The sequence below is a fragment of the Spea bombifrons genome, chromosome 4, assembly GCF_027358695.1.
Source record: "Spea bombifrons isolate aSpeBom1 chromosome 4, aSpeBom1.2.pri, whole genome shotgun sequence".
Taxonomy (NCBI): Eukaryota; Metazoa; Chordata; class Amphibia; order Anura; family Pelobatidae; genus Spea; species Spea bombifrons.
In genome coordinates this window covers 20,928,698-20,955,256 of record NC_071090.1, presented here as the reverse complement: position 1 = coordinate 20,955,256, position 26,559 = coordinate 20,928,698, and the positions used below count along the sequence as shown (strand labels likewise).

Below are 26,559 nucleotides of genomic sequence, written 5' to 3'. Positions count from 1 at the left end.
TTTTTGTTTTTACAACAACATTCTATGCCAGTACAATGGTATTTAAAGATCATTGTTAACATGAACAAAGTGTCTTTTTGCATAGACAAGTTAATTTAAAACACACAATTTTCTTTCAATGAATGTTAATTTTCCTGAATAAGGTCATATTCTTCAGAATGTTGTTGTTTTAAATGTTTCAGTATTTCTTTGGATAAAATATGTGGCTCCTGTGCTTCATCATCAGGAGAATCTGGAAAGAAATAAAATAAATGTCATTGTTTAAACCCTTTGTGACAACGGCTTGTGTTTAGCTCATTTACTGAACTCACACAAGTTATATATTGTTACTTTTAGGACAAGAAGGGCTTTCTTTAGATGTCATTGTTTTGATTGTATCATATAACTTACTATGAAAAAGTAAAAAATATGGTGAAATTATTTTGACTTTTTACATGAAAAATCTTTTTATTCATCTACAAAAGCTGATGCTGCTAAATAGATTCCACTATTTGTCCTGAGTTTAGAAATACCCATTTTTTTGCAAGTAATATGGCAATAATTACAAGTTGTGTTGTTTCCAAACCATTTTTTCCAAATCTGGTAATTCAACCAATGTCAATGCAATTCAACCAATCAAACCATAAATTTTTGAAAACTAGACACCCCAAGGTAGTTCAAATGCTAGTACTTTAACTCTTTCCATGCACTTATTCTGCCACCAGTCTTTGTAAAGCTTTGTGGTAGTAATTTTTTGATTGTTTTTCACACATTTGAATTCAAATATGAATTCACCGCCCCTGGTATATGCCACTGTCAAACAACAATTCAATGTGTGTTCAACAAGATCTCCTACATGCATAGGTTTGTCGAGTTATTTGGGAGGTAAAAAGGCCACCATGCGAGAATTTTTTTGTGAAGTTGGACTTGCTCATAAAAATAAATTTTAATATATATACATTTATATATATATATATGTATACACACACTCACTCATTCTTCGTGGCATACTTTACTCAGAGATTTTGGTCCATATGGACATGATGTGCATATTGCTGCAGATTTGTCGGCTGCACATACATGATGCGAATCTACCATTCCACCACATCCCAAAGGTGCTCTATTGGATTGAGATCTGGTGACTGTGGAGGCTATTGAAGTACAGTGAACTCATTTTCATGTTCAAGAAACCTGTTTGAGATGATGTGAGCTTTATGACATGGTGCATTATCCTACTAGAAGTAGCCATCAGAAGATGGGTACTCTGTGGTCATAAATGGTTTGGACATGGTCAGCAACAATACTCAGGTAGGCTGGCGCGTTTACACGATGCTCAATTGGTAGTAAAGGGCCCAAAGTGTGCCAAGAAAATGTCCTCCACACCATTACACCACCACCACCACCACCAGCCTAAACCATTGATACAAGATAGGATGGATCGATGCTTTCATGTTGTTTACGCCAAATTCTGACCATGCCATCTGAATGTCGAACTGAAATTGAGACCAGGCAATGTTCTTCCAGTCTTCCATTCTCCAATTTTGGTGAGCCTGTGCGAATTGTAGCTTCAGTTTCCTGTTCTTAGCTGACAGGAGTCAGACCGATGTGGTCTTCTGCTGCTGTAGCCTATCGGCTTCAAGGTTCGATGCGTTGTGCGTTCAGAGATGGTATTCTGCATACAAGTGGTTATTTGAGTTACTGTTGCCTTTCTGTCATCTAGAACCATTCTGTCCATTCTGACCTCTTACATCAACAAGGCATTTTTGTCCACACAACTGCGCTCACTGGATATATTCTCTTTTTCTGACCATTCTCTGTAAACCCTAGAGATGGTTGTGTGTGAAAATCCCACTAGAATAGCAGTTTCTGAAATACTCAGACCAGCCCATCTGGCACAACAACCATACCATGTTCAAAGTCACTTCACCATTCTGATGCTAGTTTGAACTTCAGCAAGTTGTCTCGACCACGTCTACATGCCTAAATGCATTGAGTTGCTGCCATGTGATTGGCTGGTTAGCTATTTGTGTTAACAAGCAATTGAACAGGTGTACCTAATAAAGTGGCCAGTGAGTGAGACTGAGACTTTCCTCTTGGAATCTTGTAAATTTTGTTTTAAAGGATGCCGCCATCTTGTGAGAGGCAGAATCTCTTGCAGTGGCGCTTGTGACCGCTGGTGCTCCCATGAAGTACTAGCATTAAAACATACAAATATTTAGTATAATATAATAGAAATATAAAAAATGTAACCTAGCTAAATAAGCTAGACTCTCCAACTGTTGCATTGTCAGTCAGGGGTGTTCTAGTGATCTCATCACTATGCCAGTAGACGACCCCTCTTCTTCACGTAGATGACATTTGTCATAGAGAGAGGGGTCATCCAGGTCAGAAGGCAAAAAAAAAACATATTAATAAACATGAATATTTTATTTGAAAAACCCCAAACATTTAATCTGATACATAATTGCTAACTGATTCGTGTCTAATCTCTGAAAGTAGGGTTGCCACCTTTTCCTCAAAAAATACCAGCCATAGTTGAAGGTCTTTGAAGGTGGAGCCACAAAAGAGCAGATCCACAAAAAGGCAGAACCATCAAAGGGGTGGAGTCACTCAATGTTGTATAACCCTACACTGCCAGACACAGACAGTGGTACAGCATGACTCCTATTATTATGTAGTGATCCAGACATTAACTGGGGTACAGTATAACTTCTATCAAGCCAGACACCATAGCATAACTCCCATTACTATATACTGAACCAGGCATTGACAGTGGTACAGTATTATACCCAGAACTATCTAGTGAGCTAGGCACTTATGGTGACCATAATTCCTATTACTATATACAGCATAACTCCCATCGTCATTTTTGTTTGCATTCGGTCACTCTCACTTACACTCTCATTTACTCATGCTCTCACTCTCACTCCTTCATACCCACACTTTTAATCACAACTCACACCACATGCCCACCACACCCAGCCATTACAAACACTTACTCATTCCCTCTTCAGTAGAGAATCTCCAGCAGATCCAAAGCAAAAGGAGCTGGGGCAGACCAGAGGGAGTGGAAATGAAAGGGCGTGTCAAAACAAAGACTCAGGGAGGGTTGCTGGAAGAATGAGAGAGGTGGTAGATTTCAAGATAGTCCCTCCCCTGTGTCTATGGCTGTTTCTGGGCTTAGTGCTGAAGAGGGAGCTTCACATTCTCAGTATTTTACTTTTTCTGGCACCAGCCTCAAAGGTCCGATTACCAGCTGTGCTGTTAAAGTACTAGCCAAGTGACAGCCCTGAGAGACACGCAAAGAAATGTCAAAAAATCCCCCAAAACCCCCAGAAAAGTAAGGTCACCAAAACATATATGTTTGCAAGAAAAAGAAACAAAATGAGGTAACTCAGTGTGTGGTATTGACCCTGGTACATACATAAAAATGTGAAAAATTACAAAATCCTGTGTTCGATTCAGAGGTCAACCTAGAAAGGTAAGTGGGGTATCGTTAAAATTCTCATCCAATGTGCTTTTGAGGCATGTATAGTATGAGGGGGTTTAAGGATAGTTCCCCTCAAAAATCATAAGGTAAGCATTACTGTTTTATATGTAAATTGTACTCTCGAGATGTGGGCATCCTGTGTGACTGTGTTAAACTGAGACACCACCACTGAGAACCAATTTGTTCTGTTTTATTTTTATTTTTTTATTTGTTCCAGGTAGTCCAGTGTGTAGCATTTTTATAAAAAATGTGCCTGACATCAAAAGGTACTGAAAAAAACTGAAATTCTGTGTTACTGCTAGATTCATTTTTGCAGTGGGCCCCCTTTAAATCTTCAGGTGATGTGCTTTCAGAGCATTTAGAGTTTAACAGGGTTTTTATGGTGTTTAGTTTACCTCCTAAATAATATGTATGCATTCCTGGTTTAACTGTAAAAAAAAAGTTGAAGGAAAGCATCCATCCCAAAATGCAATACATTGTTGTGTAGGTTATTTTGATGTTTAGGGGTAGTTATCCATTTTTGGTTCAACCAGGAAGATATCCTTGAGACCAGTTTGTGCACTCATGATTTGGGGGTATGTTATGACCTTCTGGTCATGTAATATAAAACATAATTTAGTATTATGTTATTTGGCATACTTTGGAGCTCATATGCAATATAGTTTTTCTTTCATTCAGCTTACACCTGTCAGCTATAGCATTATGGCCACTGACGGGTGAAGTGAATAACAGTGATAGTCTTGTTATCATGCTTGTTATCAGTGGGTGCAATATATTAGGCAGCAAGTGAACATTTCATCCTCAACGTTTATGTGTTAGAAGCAGGAATAATAATAAAAGTGTAAGGACCTGAGCGACTTTGACAAGGGCCAAATTGTGATGGCTAGACAGCTGGTTCAGAGCATCTCCAAAAAGGCAGCTCTTTTGGGGTGCTCCTGTTCTGCAGTGTTCAGTACCTATCAAAAGTGGTCCAAGGAAGAAAAATGGGTGAACTGGCAACAGAGTCATGGGTGGACAAGGCTCATTAATGCACATGGAGGACGAAGGCTGGCCTGTGTGGTCAAATACGACAGACGAGCTACTGTATACAGTTAATGTTCTGACAGAGAGGTGTTGGAACACACAGTGCATCACAGTTTGTTGTGTATGGGACTGCGTATCTGCGGACCAGTCTGGATGCCTATGCTAACCCCTGCTTCTACAATGGGCATGTGAACATAAGAAAAGGACCACGGAGCAATGGAAGACGGTGGCCTTGCCTGGTGAATCACAGTTTCTTTTACATCTCGTGCAGGGCCGTGTGTGTGTTGCTTATCTAACGAACAGAGGGCACCAGGATGCTCTATGAGAAGAAGGCAAGCCGGCTGAGGCAGTGTGATGCTTTGGGCAATGTTTTGCTGGCAAACCTTGGATCCTGCCTTTAATGTGGATGTTAATTTGACACATACAACCTACCTAAGCATTGTTGCAGACCATGTGCAACCTTTCATGGACACGGTATTCCCTGATGGCATTGTCCTCTTTCAGCCGGATAATGGCCCTGTCACAACGAGAGACTGGGAGACTGTTCCATTTATCTACTATCCTCTGTGTAAAGTAGAACTTCCTTACCTTACATCTAAGCCTCTGGCCTTTAAGTTTTAGAACATGACCTCTTGTTCTAATATTTCTCCTCCTTTCAAAAAACTTGCCTCCTTTACTTTGTTAAATCCCTTTCTCTTCTTTCCTCTAAGCTATATATATGGGACTTAAAGGATCTGCTGCTAACGTCTTGGTGCCAGATACCATAGCACAACTTCAGAGGTCTAGTGGGGTCCATGCCTCGACGGTTCAGGGCTGTTTTTGAGGCAAAACGGGGACCTACACAATATAAGGCAGGTGGTCATAATATTATGGCTGATGGGTATCTTTTGGACAGAAACATAAAAATGTTCTAAAAAAAATTTCAACGTAGTTTGTGACTCACTACTTCAATAAAAAAGAGATAAACTTGTGCTTGTGTTATTGCCCCGAAGCTCTTGCTGCTCTTCATATCATGTCCTATAATACATCTTCACCTCAAGTCAGCTACCAATGAAAAGCTGAATTTCCACTGGGAAAATTCTCCAGGAATTATGATTAAACAAAAGGAGGTAAAAACTGTGCCAGCCTCCCATGGGAAGAAATATGGCTAGATGACTGGCATGCAAGATGTGTTTTTGATGAGGCTGTCTGGGATAGTCAATTAAGATATGGAAAAAAACATTGTTAAAGCTTTACTCTTTCTAATAACTATCACTTCTTAATCACTTGCAAAAAAAACACGTATTTATGTTAAACAGAGTAAAACATCCCAAGGATTGTGCTGCTCCTGAGAAAAATGATTGCTGTCATTTAATGTGACTGTTTACTGTTCTCCTTCAGCTCTAAATTTGAAAAATAAATATAAGCTATACCTGTTGTTTTTTGTTACATTTGCTACCCATTAGTATGCTGTAGCTAAATATAAGCCAATTTTTTAGATGCTTTATATGCGTATTGAGTGAATCATGAGGACGTACAACTCATAATCATAACGAAAAATTAGCTTTTTTGTACTTTCGATGGTTTTAACTTGTAATTTTACAATCACTAAATGTAAGTATTGGTTTACACGATACCTGAAACATTGAATATGTATCCACAAGTAAGACACTCACCTTCATAAATTACTAATCTGAAGCTATTCCGGCATTCAAGTGAATTTTCCAAGATGTCCTTTAAAGTGCGATAAAAAAGTTTTGCTTGTTGAATTCGATCTTCTGCACTGAAGGCTGCACTGGCAATATCTGACATTTGATGTAGTGATGCCAGTGGGGTAGCATATTCTACTATACAGTAATATGGCTAAGAAAAAAAGAGAAGTTAATTTATGATCATCAACTATTGTATGTAGCACAAAAACATGTTTTTCATTTTTGTTGCTTTTGCAGTGCACATCTGAAATAAATATCATGGCATTTGGAGGAACAGAGTAAACCCTAGAATTGTATTCATATTTTTTTAATAGATCGGTGTAAACAGGTGCAGATATTCTTTAGTTATTGGAGTTAAGTATAAGTATCAACAGCCAATTGTGATTCCTAGCCAAAGACCAGGAATGCTGCTACTCTCAATGACTAGAATAGGAATTCTTCTAAGCAAGTACAACAAATGTACTGATGAATGCTCCCTGCTTGCAGTAGAGGTAGCCCAGAGAGGAGTTATATAAGACAGAAGTCCAATTTCCTGATTCCAGTAACTTAATAATATACAGGGAGTAAGTAAAAGATTGTTGTGGGTTAGTGAATGAGGGGACAAAGGGACTCTCAGTCAGTGAGGCAGTAGCGTACCTAGCGGGGGGGGCGGTCCGCACCGGGTGCTGCTCATCAGGGGGGTGCCAACTTACCGGCACCCGGCACCCCTCCAGAGACGGACAGTAATGTCCGCCGCTGGAGGAGCAGGCTCGCAAGGGAGCGGTATCAGAGGTCTTTAACAGACCTCCGGCTCCCTTGAGTGATTTTAAGCCGGGTTCAAGGGAGATCCTTGAACCGGCTTAAAATCACTCCGATACCGCTCCCTTGCGATCCGCGCGGCAACAGCTGTTGTGCGCCGGGGTTTGTTGTCAGATCCCGGCGCACAACACTGAAGCCGCGCCCACCGCTGTCCGTGCCCTCTGAACCCAGTGCCCTCGGAAGAAGACAGAAGAACTGAAGAAGAAGAGGAGCGAAAAGCACGAAAAGGAGCTGTAAGGAGAAAAGAGGAAAGGTAGGAAAGCATACAGTGAGAGTGGATTGATGTATGTGTGTGGATTGGTGTATGTGTGTGGATTGGTGTATGTGTGTGGATTGGTGTATGTGTGTGGATTGGTGTATGTGTGTGGATTGGTGTATGTGTGTGGATTGGTATGTGTGTGGATTGGTATGTGTGTGGATTGGTAAATGTGTGGATTGGTGTGTGTGTGTGGATTGGTGTGTGTGTGTGGATTGGTGTGTGTGTGTGGATTGGTATGTGTGGATTGGTATGTGTGGATTAGTATATGTGTGTGGATTGGTATGTGTGTGGATTAGTATATGTGTGGATTGGTATGTGTGTGGATTGGTATGTGTGTTTGGATTGGTATGCGTGTGGATTGGTATGTGTGGATTGGTAAGTGTGGATTGGTAAATGCAGATTGGTAAATGTGTGAGAGTGATGGGTGTTATGCTGTACCATTTCCAATGTATTTTTCATTACATAATTAAGCTCTAAAGTACATCATAACTCCCATCACTCTATACTGTTCCATACAGTGGCAGAGCTGGGAGACAGAGGCCTTGCACCCCCTGCAGGACTCCTGAAAGGTAAGTGAACTTGAAAGAGGGAGAGGGTAGATAGTTAGGAGGGGTAGATAGGGAGAAGGGCGTGAGAAGGGGTAGATAGGGCAGAAGGGGTAGATAGGGCAATCATACTCCTATCATGCCAAGTCTGCGAGTGCCTCCTGGAATCTGGGTATGCCTGGGCATGATAGGAATGTGATTGCTGTTAACAATTATATATATATATATATATATATATATATTGTTATTGTTATTGTTATTTAATTGTTTTGTCCTATTTTGGTGTGTTACTTACTTTAAATAAAAGTGTTAGATTTTTTTATGGTGTGTGGGGGGGTCATATTCAGTTTCGGCCAGGTAGTTTTAAAGTGTGTGTGTGTGTGTGTGTGGGGGGGGGTGCCACATACAGGATCTGCCCCGGGTGCCAAATACTCTAGGTACGCCCCTGCAGTGAGGTAAATATGTTTTTTTCTGCGGGAGCAGAGGGAGTGATTGCATGCTAGGGAGTGTGGAGCGCAGCCCAAGGAAATGCTTTCCTGGGGTCCAGTTTTTTTCAATATAAAATATATTGTAAGGGCTAATATTTATATATATTGGCAGCAGGGGCTAACATTAAAATATATTGGAAGCAGGGGCGATTACTTATATATACCGGCAGCAGGGGCTAATATTAAAGAATGAAAAATAACTGCCAGTTCAGCTGTTATTTTGAAATTATATTTCCATCACGGCCTTTACTTCAAAGAGATAAGCACATACGCACATAGAGTGTATATGTAGCGTTTTATAATTGCCCCCCTACTTTGGTCCCTGTCCCCCCATGTGCGCCCCCTAAATATGAAATCTGGAGATGCCACTGAACAGAGGTAACAACCCTAAGCAGCCCAAAACAAAATTGGAAAGCATGTATAAAAATAAGATATGTTTTTTGCAGAGAGGTTAGTGGGAGAGAGTGGTAGACTTGTCCTGAAAACAACAATATGTAGTTAGTGTTAAATGGAGTAGTGAAAATGCTTCAATTGCATTTTTTGTATTCTGAAGCTAATGTAGCTCCTGATCCTAAGCTTATGAGCTAGTGCTATGCGCTGATTTAGCACACCCGTACCAGTGAACTTTGAGTGGAAGCCGAATTAGTGATTTTTTTCTCACTACTACAAGAAACCAAGCAAGGGTTTCTTGAGTGTCCAATGTTTTCCAAGGGGTTTTTGTTAGAAACCCACCATTCATTTCAGTCTCCTGAATGCAAATAAAGATTGTTGTTACTAGGTTGCTATTTTTTTTATATATACAAGCAGCTTTCTCAAAATTGTTGGGGCGTTGTAAACATGAATGTAACTTTTTCAAAAGAGAGAATAAAAAAGTTCAGTATTCTGTTTTCCTTGACTTAAACACTTTTTTTTAAAAAAAAAAAAAAATAGTATTATTAAAGTATGTAAAAATACCCTGTGGTCTTCATCCAAAATGCGATACACGTTATTTTTAAAGACACGTCCTTTGATTCCAGCACGATCCTTATAAAGTGGCGGTATTGCTTTGAAAAATGTTATATTTTCATCAGCCTCTTTTAAATCTCCATACATCTTGCAGCTTAATGGTATCAAGATATGCAACTTGCATATTTCTGGAAACTTAAGTAAGTTGTTGTTGTCGTTGTTAAATTTTTGTATTGAATCTTTTAATGCTGTAAAACCCAGAGGAAAATGTTAAATGCAATAAAAAGACATTGTATAAATTAACCAGTATGTAGATCAGTCGTTACCTGGTAAAACAAACTTTAAATATCCAATATAATAGGACCATGCTAGCCCATGTGCAACATTCAACTGTTTATTTTCAGTGATTTCAGAAATAACTGCTGATGTAGGATCCTAGAAATGCAAGAAAGTATTATTAAACATTATTTTGTTTGCATCCTAATATAACTGTTCTCTAGTCAAAGGTAATAGTATAAAGCAATGGACATGCTGATTGCACCTCGTCCCCTAATCAGGTTTGGAATTGCCGGGGAGATTATATTGGTTACCTTATTGTACCAACAATACAATTGCAACATGCAGATGCTACTATGTTGCAAACGCTAAGATAATTACAACATTAAAGATGAATAAAAATATGGAATTTTTGAGCTGTTAATTTTACTTCTAAAATTATGTTAAAAGATGGATTTCAAGCATACAGTAGGCGACTAAGGGTTCTGAATCTCCAAGTCTTTTTCTGGAAATCCCACAGTCTTGAAGCTATTATTATTATTATTATTAATAATACTAAATTAACAAGGGAATACAAGCTTAGGATACATATATCGGGGTTGTTTGTTTTTGGGGTTTATTTTTGGAGGTTAATTGTTGTATTAAAAGGTTGTGTATGGTAAGACCTGCTAAATACCCTTTGAGGTTTGTGTGGACCCATATCTTATATATTGTATGAGCCTACTAACACTCCCTTTCTATGCCTAAAAAAATTTGCCATAAAATCAAAGTTTACAAAATTGTTAGTGCGTGTGGAAAGTGTGTTATTTAGTAGCATAAGTACATTATTTTGTGAGGTATGTACATGGTCAACATTTGGCTAAAAAGTATTTTTGCAGTTCTGTTAAAGGTTATTTCAAGGCCAGGTCTTGTACTGGTCACACAGTACATGACTGTATTTTGCCAATGAGTTGAAAAATTCATTTGGTGAATGAATAATTTCTCGTTGTAACTTGTAAATCTTTACATTTGCTTGTAAAGTTACTATACAAACAAACGTGTCTTGCATATACCAGACAGATTTTAAACTACCCAGAATGAGCAAAAAGTATTATCTTCTTTAAACTACAGTATATGCTTGTCAATAAAATGTCAATGAAGAAAAAAAAACATTTTTTTCACCTCCCTGTCTCTCTCTGCTGTGAGGATTAGTAATGGCATGGATTACTGAAAAATCCACCTCCTTGCAGACAATCAGAACAGGCAAGCATTTACAACATACACAACACTCTTAAATGGCTTACCTCACAAAACACTATATGGTGAAAACTAATGATAAATAAACATATCCTTATAGGTATCTCAGGGACAAAATGCATAGCCTTACAAGACCTCTCTATAGATATCCAGGAACTATGCCATGCGCCCATAATTCTGACTCAAGTACACTCACTGGGCATGACCCAGCTATTGCCTATTGGATTTCACTTATTCCTATGTCACCCCTCCAATAATAAATCCAAGAGGCCATAATTAATCTTTGGAATCTTTAAGGCCACAGTGCTTTACTTAACATGAAAAACACACTGACGCAACATGTAAATTTATACAATGAGCAACTTGCCCTGTAACCCCTCCACCACTTAAGGCACACTTATTGGTGACCAACCAGAGAGATGGTTCTCACATTAACCCCTTAGGTTACTAACATATAAACTAAATATGGTCCTACTCAAGGGACACTACCACAGTACCGGGTTTCTCCATAAGCTGTATCCCACTAGCAGGTTGACCAGTACTTTTACCTTCCTTTGTGACTTAGCCTGCAAGAAACAACCCAACCAGATCAGACTTAACTGCAATGGTTACCAATTCCCCAATAACCAAAACCAATTAAACTGTTTTAAAGATGGGAATCCCCCAACCACAGCCACCCTAAAACCGCAATACCTATCCCATGAAAAGGGATGGTTGGGATGATCAATATTTTTTTGACCCTTTCAAGTTCCCCCCTTTAAACCTACTTGTGGAAGGGTCCAATGGCGGGGGGGGGGCACCTTTCTCCCCACTCATCCCACTTCCACCCATACATTCAGTCCATACATTTGCTGAACCTCTAGATCCCCTGATGCTAGCATAAAACCAGCAGAAGGTGTAGGTGATCAGTATATACTAAACATTGAGGCCATAATTTATGTATTGCTAGCTGGAACCCAAGAATATGACATCATAGCTCAGCTCTTCACAGTGTTCAGCACAACACACATGTCAAGGGATTGCCTAATCTCCGTCTGCTTCCTATCAAGATCTGGGTAGCCAACTCTGGGAAGTTCTCAATTATGGTCACTGGCTTATGTTTGTGCCATGATTATTTCCAGCTATTTAGATGCAAACATGAATAATACCCACAAAATGAGAACATGAATCTATTGTAAAGTAAACAGAAACTCCAGAATATTTTGTTAAATCGAGTAGATTAAGGAAGGGTTAAAAGGGACAGTTGCAAAATTTTTAAGAATACACCTCTCTGACAAATTGCGTAGCGGAGAAGGCTAGCAGCTTGCCATGGCTTTCTTATAGTAGCACTCACATAGTCTTGGCTGAGCCATTTTGTGGTTATCCCTGGGAAGTAAATATACTGTCCATAAAATAAAAGATTTGGTTGAACTATAACACTAGATCTGTTAAGTTAGCATCTGTAAAAAAATGTTTTTACTACTAACTACAATAGTGTGTTAAATATGTATTTACCTGAATCCCAAGAAGCCAGGCTAAAATATTTGATAGAAGAAAGAGGAGAAATGAGACTACTATTGGAAAACTGGGCAACAATTCCTCTTCATAAAATATGCAACACAAAATAGAAGATACAATCACAAAAGGCAAATTTTTTGTGTTGAAACTTGCTATAAGAACTCTCCCAAGGTCACCATTGTACCTAGAAAAAAAACATACTTATGTTAATACCCTATTTATCAACAAAAAAGCAGTGCACACACAATCGAAATAAACAATATTCTTGTATTTTTCCTTTATCTTAATTTAAAATACTACTGAATAAAAATCTTAGTAACTGAGCAGCTCACTTAGATGAAAGTTTAGAAATGTTCTTGGAATCCAACGCTGCAAGAAGAGCAGGAATTACATATGAGTAAGGCTTTGTTAGTTTTTAACTTTCACAATGTCTAAACTAAAATCACAAACATTGTTACTGCCATCTTATTCAAAACCAATTCACCATTTTGATACTCTCCTAGCTATGTGGTTCAACCATACTGATCACTCCTAGTTTTTCCTTTTAACAGTGCTATAAAATGTGATGTTTTAGTATAAAAACAGGATTATGGCCCTTTTCTGCAGCTTTATATTTTACCATGGTAATATTCCTCAATCAAGTATATTCCTCAATACAGACTTTGTGTTTCGCTTGATCACCACATTGTTATTACCAGTACCCATTTTTGTTTATCCATGCTCTTAATTATTTTAATATTTACAAACAGTGTTATCTTTTGTCTTCCTGTCAGTGTGTCTATAGTTTTAATTTAAATTACTACTGCTGACTTTAACGAGCTGGTTGCAGGGCCATCTTTATTTCTAATAGGGTATGGTTAAAGCCTTTGGTGGTGGGCCCTATATATTTTACAGTTGGGAACCAAATACATAACGCATAACCATAATACAAAAGAAGACATCGTAGTGTTTGCAGACACCCAAAGAGATCATTCACTCAGTATGTCTAATGTTTATAATGTGTCTTTAATGATGTTGAGACATACATATATAATATATATATTTTATATATATATATACATATATTTTACTGGGTTTTTTCTGCCTGTTACCACAACCTGACACATGGTCTAGTTCACTCATTTCAAGACAATCATTGTGAGCAGCTCTAATTTTGAGAAACGCACCATGAAAATCTAGAATGTCCTTAGCGCTTGGGCAATGACAGCCACACAGTAAATAATAACCTAAAGTAAAGTAGAACCCTTGTATAGAAAGCAACAACTTTTACACAATAATTTGAATTTAAATGTCACAAATGGGTCCTTGGTTAACCATATCACATAGTTTGTGTTCTTAGAATAATAAACACTACGATCTATTTCTTTGTAGTACATTACATTTTGTTTATAGTTACCTGGTATCCATGTGGAAAACTTCTTCAAAAAACTCACATATATTTTTTACAAAATACCAGCTCTTGACCATAAGTAAATACACTGCTGTGCTGTATACAAGCTGAACAATGGTGTAATTTCCAATTCCAAAAATGTACAGAATGATAGTGCATATTACAGCAAGCAGGCAGGCTGTTTTCGTAGCTCTGTATCCTCTTGGGTTTGGTATGATCTGCCTCTTGCAAGTCTTGTTTCTTACTATTTTCAAATTCATCTAAAAAAGACAAATATAACACATATTACATTACACCATGATATGAAAATATAGGCTCTATGGATAACTTAAATTCATCAAAACACTGGAACAAATACTAAAGTGAATGGAGACTTTACCATTTATTATTAGTATGACCCTATTATTAAGGGCAAACAATAAAGGGATGAGGGCGGTCATACTTCTCCAGATTAATAGGCATTTTCAACAATTATGTTTGTGCTCTACTTCTTTACTTCTTTTTTCAGACTCAAACCCTTCCTTCACTCCCAACTCCCAATGTAAGAACCACAAAGTCAAATAACATTTTTAAAAACATCAACAAATATGGTTATAAATTAAGTCAATCAATGTCATTATTTATTTTTACATGTTGTATTTGTTTACATGAATGGCTCTTAAGGACATGGGGTATTTTATGCTACAGGACCAGAGCATGTCAATTATCTTTAGCATAAAGAAGAACAAGAAGTCGTGGAAGTCATGGTATGGTTCCCACAGAACCCTGATCTTCACATCATCGGAACTGCCTGGAATTACACTAAGAAAGAGAAGCATCTGAGGCTTCCTAAATCCAGAGAAGAACTGTGGTTAGTTTTCCAAAATGTTTAGAACAACCTACCTTTCAAGTTCCTTAAAAATCTTTGTACATGCCTACGTAGACAAATTCATGTTGTTTTGAAGGCAAAGGGTGGCCACACCAAATTGTGATTTGATTAAGATTTTTCTCCTGTTCACTCACTTTGCATTTCGTTTAATGATGAAAATAAACTGCTAACATTTATATTTGCGAACGCATTCTTACTTTAAAGCATTTTCCCCAACTGCATAAAGATTTTGCACAGTACTGTATATAAAATAAAATATTTTATTTAAATGTGGCTCCTGTTGTGCAGAACTGATGGTTTTCAAGAAATGTTTTTGGTTTTGTTTATTGTTCTGCTTTCACTGATCGGTAGCGTAAAGATGTGCCTAGCTGCCAACAGTTCTTTGCAAATTGTCTTAAATGAATAGTGTTTTATTTGCTGGGATGAGGTGAGAGTCTCCAAACCCGAAATACTACAAACTGATGTTCTGCATTCTGCATAACTAAAACACAGTGAAATATTGCCATAGTATGTTCACTAAAAAAAGAGTTTCAGGACCAGGAGCGGTCCTCAATCAAATAGTGACCCAGGCAAGAAGCCTCTTTGTTGCCACACAGATGCCAAATAGTTTCTATACATTTGGAACCCCAGTGTAGCCATAGATCAATGCTTTCTAGAATCTTCCATTGCACCCATGTCAGGTACCAGAATGACTTTGGGAAGCCAACTCTGGGAAGTTCATATGCATCATTCATGGACAACTCCATAATATTTGATGGATAAGCTTACTGGGTTCTGTCCTTGATAGTGATATCAAGAAGCTGAAATGTTCAACTGTTGCAAACTTCCTCTTCAGTGAATAGAATGTTTGTATTATACATGGTCATAAAGATTTACCGTTTATAAATATAAAAGTAATAATATTGTAACAATAATGAAAAAAGTAAATCACATCTCTACTTTTGTACTGTTAACCATTTCATATCCTAAATAAACCCTTAAAATACATGGGAAATTGCCATCAATCTTCTAATTCACAATATCTGAGTCATTATGTTATACAGAAACTGTTCAGAGACAAAACCAGGAAGTGCAACAGAAAAAAATACATTTCGTTTATTGGACATAGCTTTCTCTTGTTTAAAAAAACAGTGTTTGTGTTATGAAAATGTCATAATTCATCTTACACAAAAGCTGCACTTATATATAAAATAAAAATCTAAAATGATATAATGTTGATAGGCTTACCTTTTCTTTCTTTTAAGGAATTAAATGGCAGTTCATCTATTCCAAGTTATGATGTAAAGTAATGTGGTTTTAGCTTTCAGTTCCCTGTTTACAGATGAAAAAATGAAAGCAAATCTGCAGACTGTCTTGTAAGTCACAGTGTGACTAGCGTGGACTTGTCAGAGTACAAAGGATTGTGAATACTTTCAAAAATAAAAAAAGTATATTTCTAATTATATAACTTAATGTATACACGATTAAACTCATGTATAACCCTTTATTAGAAAAACACCTTTTTCACAAATGTACATAATCACTTTTGTTTCTGGCAGACATACTTTTTCTTTGTTCATGCACAACTTATAAAGTAAAATATAAAAAATTACAAAGAAGTCCATCCAACCGTGAAGTTCTTCCACATACTAGAAACATATTATGGAATATTAAGTGTTTTAAGCAATTGCATTATTAAAATGTACTGTGACTAATCCAGAATAATGTCCAAGACGAAACTAGAGGTGGAACTAGGAAGCAGGGGGCGTGTCCCAAATAATTTGTGACTATCCCCCACCTACTCTCCCACTTTTTCTGTATAAAAGAGAGAAGCAAGGAGACCGAAGTCGACATCAGTTGACCCAAATATTTCTGCCCTTGCTCTGTGCCACTGGGTACGCCTGTCGGTTCTGCGATGCTTCCTGCTGGGGCAGAAAGGGTTAATTGCTTCCAGCGCTAGCCGACACTAGCGGGGAAGAACTCAGGAACCGGTCTGGTGTCTTTAGCTTCGTGGCACCGTAGCCGGATACGGTGCTGTGATTGTCCAGAAAAGGACAATGAGTGTCCTCCCTTAGGCCACCGAGCCCCCACAATGTCCGTAGAACTTTAGACGTCGTTCTCGGGATGATCCTGAAAGAGCGGCGATCCTGGGGTGCTGATGGATAGCTCGGGGGCCTGAGGATATCCTGTCCAAAAATCGACTCGATCGGGACCCCAAGCGGCAACAGTTCCAAGTTTTTCCGGGACGGACCGCGAGATAGCCGGCACTCGTACGATAACCGCACCGGCTGATCTCCACTATGACCGGAGGTCTGTAGAAGGCTCGAGGGTGTCCGGGCTACGAGTGGCCGAAGTTTGTGGGCAGAGCACGTGGCACATGGATAGAGTAGGACCAGAAGGAGAACGAAGCACAGACAATAAACACTGCATGTATAGAAAGTAAATACATAGCTCAAACATTAATTGATGTAAGCGACACTTATTCACCCCGGATGGTCATAACAATTATTATGGACAGCACTTAATAACCCCGGGCCATCACAATGCAATCATGGAGTTTCATATAAATGTGAAATAAAGCGCTTATATAAAAGAAAAAAGCTACAAACCAAATACTCAGGGTAGTCTCCCTTACACACACCCAAAAGTTAAAGGATAATCAATAAAAGTGAGAGTAGGTGAGCTTTAAATAATATATAATTTCAAAAAAGGTATCATAACACCCAGTGATACAAATAGTCAAATTGTATATTATTCTTTAAATGAAACAATATGTTGTAACACCCAGTGATACAAATGATAAAATTGTATGCTCATATATAAATCTTTGTAAATCTTCTTTTAGGTAGAGATGACTTATTTACATGTAAAACAAACAGAGCAAATAGTACATTGCGCAACATATAAAAAAAGTAAATAAAGTGAGACTAGTAATCGGGTTTTGAGAGTAAAATGAATATGCTTACAAGACGAATTTAACAAATAGGCGTCGGACAATCCAAATTCCGAGGTTAAAAAGTTGTTTCTTGAGTTCTTTGGTGTTTATCCGTTTTTCGACCGAACGCCTGTAATTTTCGGGTTCCTTTGTGTGACGTCTCTCACTAACAGGGTCTCCAACGTTCCAAAAGGTAAAGTAAAAGCACAGCACTATGCATTTCGTCTGTCAAATCGGCTTCGTCAGGTGCATGTTCAATCGGGGTTAATGTTCTATATATTGTGTATCCAATTAGTAAAATTAACCCTTACCTAAATGTTTCTCATACAATGCCAAGTTGTTATGGATGAAGAGTATACCTCCTTATATAGAATTTATACAAAAAAAATGTGTAGAAAAAAAATTGTAAATATACAATCATTCCTCTTGTATCTGTATGTCAATTGCTGTATTGTACTTTTCGTACCTGTATCTTTGTACAGCGCTGCGAAATCTGTCGGCGCTTTATAAATAAAGTATAATAATAATAACAACAATACAATCTTGTAGTAGCATAGTCTAACATTTTGCAACATATATAGTATTCTTGGAATGATCCTAAAATATATATTTTCATAAATAAATAGATATAGATATAAATACTATTCAGAGAAATTGATTTATTTAAAAATATATAAATATATATAAATATTATACCATAATGAATTAATCTAAAAAGTAAATGTATTTAAAATAGAATACATGAATAAAAATGTATAAATATGTAAATAGATAAAATATATAAAAAAAAATAATCTAAAAGAGTGAATAATTCTAAATACATTTTTAATCCAGTTGGTATTAAAGTTTTTAAGATGTAAATCCATTTCATTTCTGCCTTTCCCAATTGGTTAATAAGGTTGCCACCTCTCCAAAATCTATTTATTTTTAAAATTCCTATAAAATCAAGATGTCTAGGGGTCTCCATTATGGTGTATTGCAAAATGTGAAGAGACACTGTGATTGAGGACACCATTTTTTTAATATTTCTCAAGTGTTCTTGTATTCTTATATGTAGTGGTCTTGTAGTGCGTCCTACATATTGTAATCCCAATGGACAACTTAAAACATATATAACGTTTTTGAGTGGCAGGTAAGTTGTTGTTTAATATTATATTGCTGATTTAAAATTACTGATTCTGTTCTCAGTGTTTGTATTTGCTAAACAAAGGCCACATCCTTGAAACACATTATTCCCTTATTTTTATGTGTGTTCTAATCTCTGTTTATCGTTCAAATAACTTTTTACTAGATTATTTTTCAATTTTGGTGCACTTCTGAACACTATTTTAGGACGCTGCCCTAAATTATTTTTTAAATATGGTTCAGTTTTTAATAAATGTCGATGGATCACCTTTTTAATTTTCATCCCCCCGTTGTAATTAAGAATTAGAGGGATGTCATTTGATATGGATTGTTTTTGTACATTCCTTTTATCATTACTAGGATATAGTATATCATGTGTTTTTTTTAGCTGCCTCTCCTATGATCCTATCTAGGACCTCAGGATGATACTTTTTTTCCATAACGGAGCTTTTTAGTCGTTTTGCTTATACTTCATATTGGATTTTATCAACGCAGTTTTTTCTCATTCTAATAAATTAGCCTTTAGGTACATTAGTGAGTCAAGGTAAATAGTGGCAGCTGTCCAAAAAAATATAGTTATCTACATCAAAAGATTTAAAATGAGTTTTTATTGTGGAATCTTCTATATAAATGATTAAATCAAGAAAGTCTACCTCTGTAGAGCTATAGCATGTGGTAAGTTTTATTCCCCATTGGTTATCATTTAAAGAAATTATGTATTTATCCAGACTTTCCAGAGGGCCATTCCAAATTAAAAAAAGATCATCTATGTATCTCTTATATACTATAAGGCTTCCTTCTGGACCTAAATGGTGATGTACAAATAGATGTTCCCAAGTTGACATAAATAAATTTGCATAGCTAGGGGCAAATCTAGTGCCCATAGCTGTGCCTCGCAATTGTAGATAAAATTGATGTTCAAACCAAAAATAAAATAATCATGTTTATACCCTCTACAATAAAGTCAATTTGTTTTTTTAGGAGGGTTTTGTCCTGACTAACTAACTTATTTACTGCCTCACATCCGTAAGTGTTCTATAATAGAGTATAAGCTACTGACATCGCACGTCACTAAAATATAATTGGTTTGCTATTGTATATTCTCTAAAATCTGTAGTACCGTATTTGCTCGATTATAAGACGACCCTGATTATAAGACAACCCCCCAAAATCTGAATATTAACTTAGGAAAAAAAGAAAAAGCCTGAATATAAGACGACCCCAAAGGGAAAAAGTTTTACCAGTAAATGTTAATTCATGTAAACTATTTTTTTTAATAAAAGCTATGATTGAGAAAAATATTTTTTTTGTTTTTATTTCTTGTATTTTCCAACCTGTCCCCCAGTTACGCACATCTGCCCCCAGGCTTGCCACTCCAATATGGCACTGTGGCCCATGATATGCCTTTTAACCCTCTATATGCCACTGTGCCCCATGGTATGCCTTTTGACCCCCTATGTGCCACTCTGCCTCCAGAAATGCCTTATACCCCTATATGCCACTCTGGCATTTAGGGGGTTAAAAGGCATATTATGGGGCAGAGTGGCATATAGGGGGGGTATAAGGCATTTCAGGAGGCAGAGTGCTCTATTAAATGCCCCCTTAACGCCACTCCAGAAATGCCCTATGCCCCCATTTAACACACACACACCCTATACCCCCATTTAACTAACACACACACTCTCTCTCCCCCCTCTCTCACCCCCCTTCCCCCTCTCTCACCCCTCTCACCCCTCTCTCCCCTCTCAGCCCTCTCTTACCGGTGCTTCCAGCCGGGGCAGCGGGTTGACGTCGCCTTCCGCTGCAGCCGAAAGGAGGTGGAGTTGGCAGCGGGGGTTTGTATGCGTCCGTCACATATACTTTCCCCGGCTGTCAGAGATCAGAGTTCCCCGCACCGGTGCGGGGAACTCTGATCTCTGACAGTCGGGGAAGGTCTACGCCACGGACGCAGACAACCCCCGCTGCTAGCCACACCTTCTTCTGGCTGTAGCGGACGTTGTCTACGCGGATCGCGTAGACGTCAACCCGCTGCCCCGGCAATACAGCAGGAAGCACCGGTAAGTGTGTGTATGATGGGGGGGGGGTGAGACAGGAGGATCCAGGTCCCCTGCAGCGGTGCGGGGGATCTGGATCTTAGTCTCCTAAAAAATAACTTTTTATATTTAGTTTTTGGTATACCTCTACATCACCCAATTGTTTCATTGCTTCTTCTATATATTTCTTTCTATTTTAAAATTACAACACCTCTTCCTTTGTCAGCTAGTTTTATTACAATAGTTTCATATTTTTTTAAATCCTTTATAGCTTTTTTTTTCATTAATAGTTAAGTGAAATATATATTTATTTGTTTTTCTAGCGTCTCTTTTCTTTATGACATCATCATTGGAGCATAGTAACATAATGAGATGATCGATAACACAGTTTAAAAGATTTGAAATATGCTATAAATGACCTTTTTGTAATCTGATGTAAAAGATACTTAATATGATGTAAAAGATCTTGTTTTGATCTTTTCTTTATGACATCACCTCGAGACCTGGAGTAACACATCACAATATATGAGAGACAAGGTGCATAGTAACAGCTCACATGTGTATATAAAAGAGCCTTATGTCAAGAGGCAATGAGATATATTCGATAAAACAGAGAAAAATGGCTCACAGGTTACAGCGAAAAACCACTTTGTTGTCACAAACACAGTGGGGGCAGAAGCTCTCATTCAAACGTCCCCCAAGCTAAAGGGGAATCGCGGAGCCAGGTGAGAGAGGGGTGGAAGCACAAGGAGGGGGAAAGGATTGCGGAAGAAGGTCAGAAAGAGAGAGAAAAAGAAAAAAAAAACACAAATCCACACCCCACCCACCCCAGCCACCCTAGCCCAACCAAAATAAATGCGTCTCATTGAAACTAATCCAACATGGGGCGAATAAGGGGCCCAAATTAAAAAAATAATTTTAATATGATATAAAATATCTTTTTTTGTCTCAAAAGACCCTAAATATGATGGAAAAGATATATTTTAATCTAGCTAGGCTCTTCCGTTTATGACATCATCAGTGGTGTATTGTGACATTATCAGATAATCATTAAAACACCTTAAAAGATCTTAGATATGATGTAAAAGAACCTAAATATGGTGAAAAAAAGATGGTTTTAAATCTTGGTGTGTGACCTGTGACATTGTGACATCATCAGAGAATCGTTAACACAATTGCTGATTTTACTTTTTTTCCTTGTAAAGTTGTTTGCACAGTGGCAGTAACTTGTAACTTGTAACTTGTGCTGAATAGTCCTGAAAAATGAATACCTTATGAGAGTCGAATGTTTTCTGTATTCATATAGGATTCTTTCAAGGAAATTTAAGATATGCATTATCACATAAGTGTCATTCTTTTTTTGGCCCATCCTATGTGCCCTCTCTGTGACCAGAGGTCTATCGCTGGAATATGGAAGATTCAGGGATTCTGTCTGGCTTCATAGTTTCTGGCACATTTATTAGGCGCTGATTGTACCTATGGCTGCGATTTTCCAAGTCTTCAATTCTTTCCAAGTCTTCAATCCTTTCCAAGTTTGTATAGCCACTGAGTTTTGCTTTGTAGTTTAGTGTTTGTAGAATAGGGGGGGGGGGGTGGCGCAACCAGCAGGGCAGGTGTCAGGGTAATTTGGCACGTTTGATGGCAAGGCTTTAAGCCTGGTACCAATAGTGGTAAGAAAAAAAAGGAAAGAAAGTTGGTCTGCTTAAGATAAATGTCAGATTAACAGAAACTAAGGTAGCAATATCCATTGCACACTGACGTTAGCATAAAGGCTCAGACTTCCTTATGTTTAGTAATGACAGTGGAAGAAGAAACCGCAAGCACTATCCGCGATGAATGACATTGGGAGAGAATGTCTCTATTGTGCATGATGAAAGAGACAGTAAACGTGACATCAACGCAATGTCTCGAAACCTCCACAAGATGGTGGTATTTACAAGAACTCTTATAGTAAAAGTCATCCAGCATAAACAATCAGTTGTACCTGCCCTGCGATGCTCATAGATGTGCCATTGTCAAAATAAAAATATTAATGTTGTTGGTCTCATTCAGAAATTATAAAAAGAGAGAAAAAAAGGTTCTGATCAAAAACAGTCCCAAATGGCTATATTGTACAGCATGTGTTGGTCCTGCGCTGTGATTTGGATGACTAGGTCTTCCCTGTGCACAAAGGTGTCAAGTAATATAGGTAGGCCAATTCAATTTAGGACAGCACTTGGTCACCCTTCAAGAGTCTCCTCTCCCTTCTTCCTATCTGTTGGTGTGGAGTCGATTAGAGTTGGTAAATTACGTAACAGAGCCCTGAAACTGCCATCTGTTATGAAGATGTATAGTCGGTTCATCTAGGGAGCAGATCCTGTAAATGCTATAATTTCCCTGTAGTGTGTATGAAGGCCCAGGTCTTATCCTTTTCACTCTGTGCATCAGTGAAGTCCAACAACAGTCGGTTCCAACAAGAGCTGTACTCGCCCCCGCAGAGAGTATCCCAGGACACCCCCAACTAAAAGCCGTCTGCGTTAGAATCACAGGGCACCGTTCAGGATCTGCGTTGTAAGTATTCCCTAATCAACTCGCCAGGCATTTGGGGGAGCGAGCGGAGGAGACCAGTGCTCAGATTCTTCATCTGGATTGCATGCTCCTATTTTTTAGTGATAAAAAATAATTCCAAAAAGTAAGATAAGGACTAGCTGGAGAAAATTTACTGAAAGTAGATTCTAATGTAGAAAAACTTACCATCAAAGCTCAAAAATATATGCAGTTAAATCACAATGGGGGAAGTGCCTGACTTCATCCTATGGTGTACATTTAAATGTTTTATGAGAGGTCTGCTGATTAAACTTGGGCCCTATACTAAAAGGAAAAATGGTACAAATCTTAATAACCTACATATTAAGTTATCTAACCGCGAGAAACAATATATAAAGGATCAAGAAGATACAAAATAACAAGAAATAATGTAAAAACAGAATTTTTTTTACTCACCGTAAATTCTTAATATAGAGGCAGTACAGAGGGGGGGTGTTTTTCCTAGGGACAAGGACCTGAAAGAAATAAAGGGTTAACCCCCCTTTTCCAAGTCCTCCTTAGCACATAAGAGACCCCACAACACCAGTTAGTACCAAGAACACAAGATTGCTTGAAAAACTCAATTTAATATAAACATGAGGGAGGGAAATACGTACTGCTACTATATTAAGGAAAAAATAATTTACGGTGAGTAAAATATTTATATATTTCCTGGCATATAGTGGCAGTACAGAGGAGATGTAGCAAGATGCCCCTTGGGTGCGGAACAGGATTAAGAGCCCACTGACTGGAGTCAGACGAATAGATAAAGCCATCTAGAAAAAGTATGCTTGGAGGTTGCGTGACCTGCTGATGTTCCAAAAAAATTGTCGAATAACCGGTCTGTTGAGCGGAGAGATGAGGTGTGATCTATGTAGATCTGTAGAGCTCTTCAGACGACCAATTTGTGCCATAGAATTTTCTTCTGGAGTTGTTGGTCATGGGAAAAATGAAGGCAAAATTAACGGTTGGTTGACATTGGATCTAGAGAGGACAACCTTATCTTGATGAAAAATAGTAAATTTTGAAGCCATGGAAAGAGCCTGAAGAGCCTTTGTGTGCTTGAATTTTGAGGAGGACACGAGGAATCATGGCCACCGGAGGAAACACATAAGCCATCCCGAACTTCCATGTCACAGACATGCTGTCCAGTACTAGAGGGCTGTCCTGTCTGTACAGAGATGCAAAAACTGGAAGTTTGCTGATGTGTCTGGTTGCCATACGGTCGATCTCTGGAAGTCCAAATCTTAGAACTAGGATTGAGAAAATTCTCTCGTTTAGAAGCCAATTTGCTTGAGACCAACGGGACCTGCTGAGATCGTCTGCAACCCCATTGTCCTCTCCTCTGATGCGTAGCCGCTAAATCTTTCAGGTTCCTTGAGCCCAAGACATGATTTTTTCCGAAAGGTCTCGAAGATGTGGAATCCGGGTACCGCCTTGTCTGTTGATGCATGAGATCGTGGTGGCGTTGTCGGACTGAATCCTTACTGCTTTCCCTTTTAACCACTGGAATTATTTGAGAGCCAGACACCCTGCTTTTCAGAAAATTTGAGGATTGGGTCTGATCAGTCAAGGACCACTTGCCCTGATGGAAGAGGGAATCTAAATGAGCTCCCCAGCCTATTTTGGAGGCATCCGTGGTAAGGGTGATCCACTGATGGTGTAGAAAACAACGACCCTTGGTGAGGTGACTTGTATTCCTCCGCCAATTTAGCTGAGTTAAGACATCTTCAGGATGTACTACTGGAGGGATCTTAAATGTGCCTTGGAAGCTTACTGCTGAGATACAAGCTGTTAGAGTGCCCAGGATGTTCATAGCCCTTCTGCAAGAACAGGTTGGGTTTTATTGCAAGGTGGAAACTTGTTTCCTCACACTCTTGATCTTTGAACGTGGGAGATGGAAGCGCAAAGAGTTGGAATCCACTATCAGTCCCAACCACTGGATCTTTGTTGTTGGAATAAAGTTGGATTTCTTTTGGTTTATAATCTAGCCGTGTTACCCCAAGAATCGGATCATAAAACTGAGGTGTGAGAGAAGATCTTGAGCCGAGCTGGCTTTGATGAGCCAATCGCCCAGGTAAGGTACGACCGTGACTCCATTCTCTCGTAGAGCTGCAGCAATAGATGTTAAAATCTTTGTGAAAATAAGGGAGAGACGTCAACTGGAAGTGACAAATTTTTGTCCCGTTCCATCCGGCAAACTTGAGGAAGTTTCTGGATGTCACCACAATAGGAACATGGAGATAGGCATCCTTCAGATCTATGGTAACCATGTAATCTCAGTCGGGAGTAGACACCCTGAAAATCTTGGTGTATTGGTACAGGTTCTATGACACTTTTTTTTGAAAAGCGTGAGGCATTCTGATAACAGAGCTGAGTTTTTTTACTAGTGAAGGGTAAGATGAAATCAGGAACTGAGGACTTGGAAAGCTGAGGAAGTTGATCCTGCATCCGTCTGCAATGATCTTCAGGATCCAGGAGTTGCTTGTAGTCTGTTTCCGTTTTGGTAGGAACCATTGCAACTGTCCTCCCACACCGTCAGAACTTCCTAGTCTCTGTTTTTTTAGGACGTTCCTGAAATTTCCTGTCCTGGACCTGTTTACAAAAAACGGTGCCTTAAAGGATGATTGAAAAGCTCTGGTAGGTCTATACGGGTATCTTCTATTCCATTTGACCTTTTTATCCTGAGGAAGCGCCCTCTTAGTATCCGACATATGCCTGATAAGTTCTTCTAATGGAGAACCAAACAGCTTGTTCCTTTCAAAGGGCAAATCACACAATGCCGCTTCAGAAGCTGTGTCTGCTGTCCAAGAGCATAGCAATAAGGCTCTTCTAGCCACCGAAGACAAGCCCATATTTCGGGCTGAGAGCTTAAGCATTTCCTCGGTAGCTTCCACCAGAAAGCTGTTGACAAGCCTAAGATTTTTAAATAATTTAGATAAATCCGCATCAATATTGTCAGACATGTTGTCTTCTAAGCCCTGTAACCAGATGCTCTGACCTTTTGCCACTGAAGAACTAGATAACGCTACCTTGCACTGGAATCCAGCTGATTGGAAAATACGTCTACAGGAAGTCTCTGCCTTCTTATCCATAGGGTCTTTGAGACCTGACACTTCACCAATGGGAATAGTGGTTCTTTTAGAGAGAGGGGCGATCTGCACATCTACTTTAGGGATATCTTCCAATTTCTCTTCACACTAAAGTCTAAAAAGCTGCTTAAATTGCTTAGAAACGAATGCTCTCTTGCCCGGATTGTTCCATTCTCTAAACATGAGATCCTGGGGCTTAGGTAACATAGGAAACCTTTTAGGGCGTTTTTCCAGGTCGGCGTCTTGAAAGAGCTTAGAGACCTCTTTGCAAAATTTACGAAGTTCCTGTGGAGGAAAGATGGAACCGAATTATAAGAACCAGAAACCTCTCCAGAGGACAATTCA

General features: G+C 38.5%; 1 protein-coding gene across 1 annotated transcript; it reads right to left on the bottom strand.

Annotated features, from left to right (window-relative positions):
• Window positions 1-68: 68 nt before the first annotated feature.
• STING1 (stimulator of interferon response cGAMP interactor 1) lies at window positions 69-25,395 on the bottom strand. Its single transcript, XM_053463636.1, has 8 exons — window positions 24,900-25,395; window positions 24,278-24,375; window positions 13,624-13,877; window positions 12,225-12,411; window positions 9,545-9,653; window positions 9,228-9,466; window positions 6,149-6,334; window positions 69-224 (listed from the first exon to the last, which is right to left on the bottom strand). The coding sequence occupies exons 1-8, from the start codon at window positions 25,393-25,395 to the stop codon at window positions 126-128; spliced, it is 1,668 nt and encodes a 555-aa protein (XP_053319611.1). The 3' UTR covers window positions 69-125.
• Between the last annotated feature and the right edge of the window lie 1,164 nt (window positions 25,396-26,559).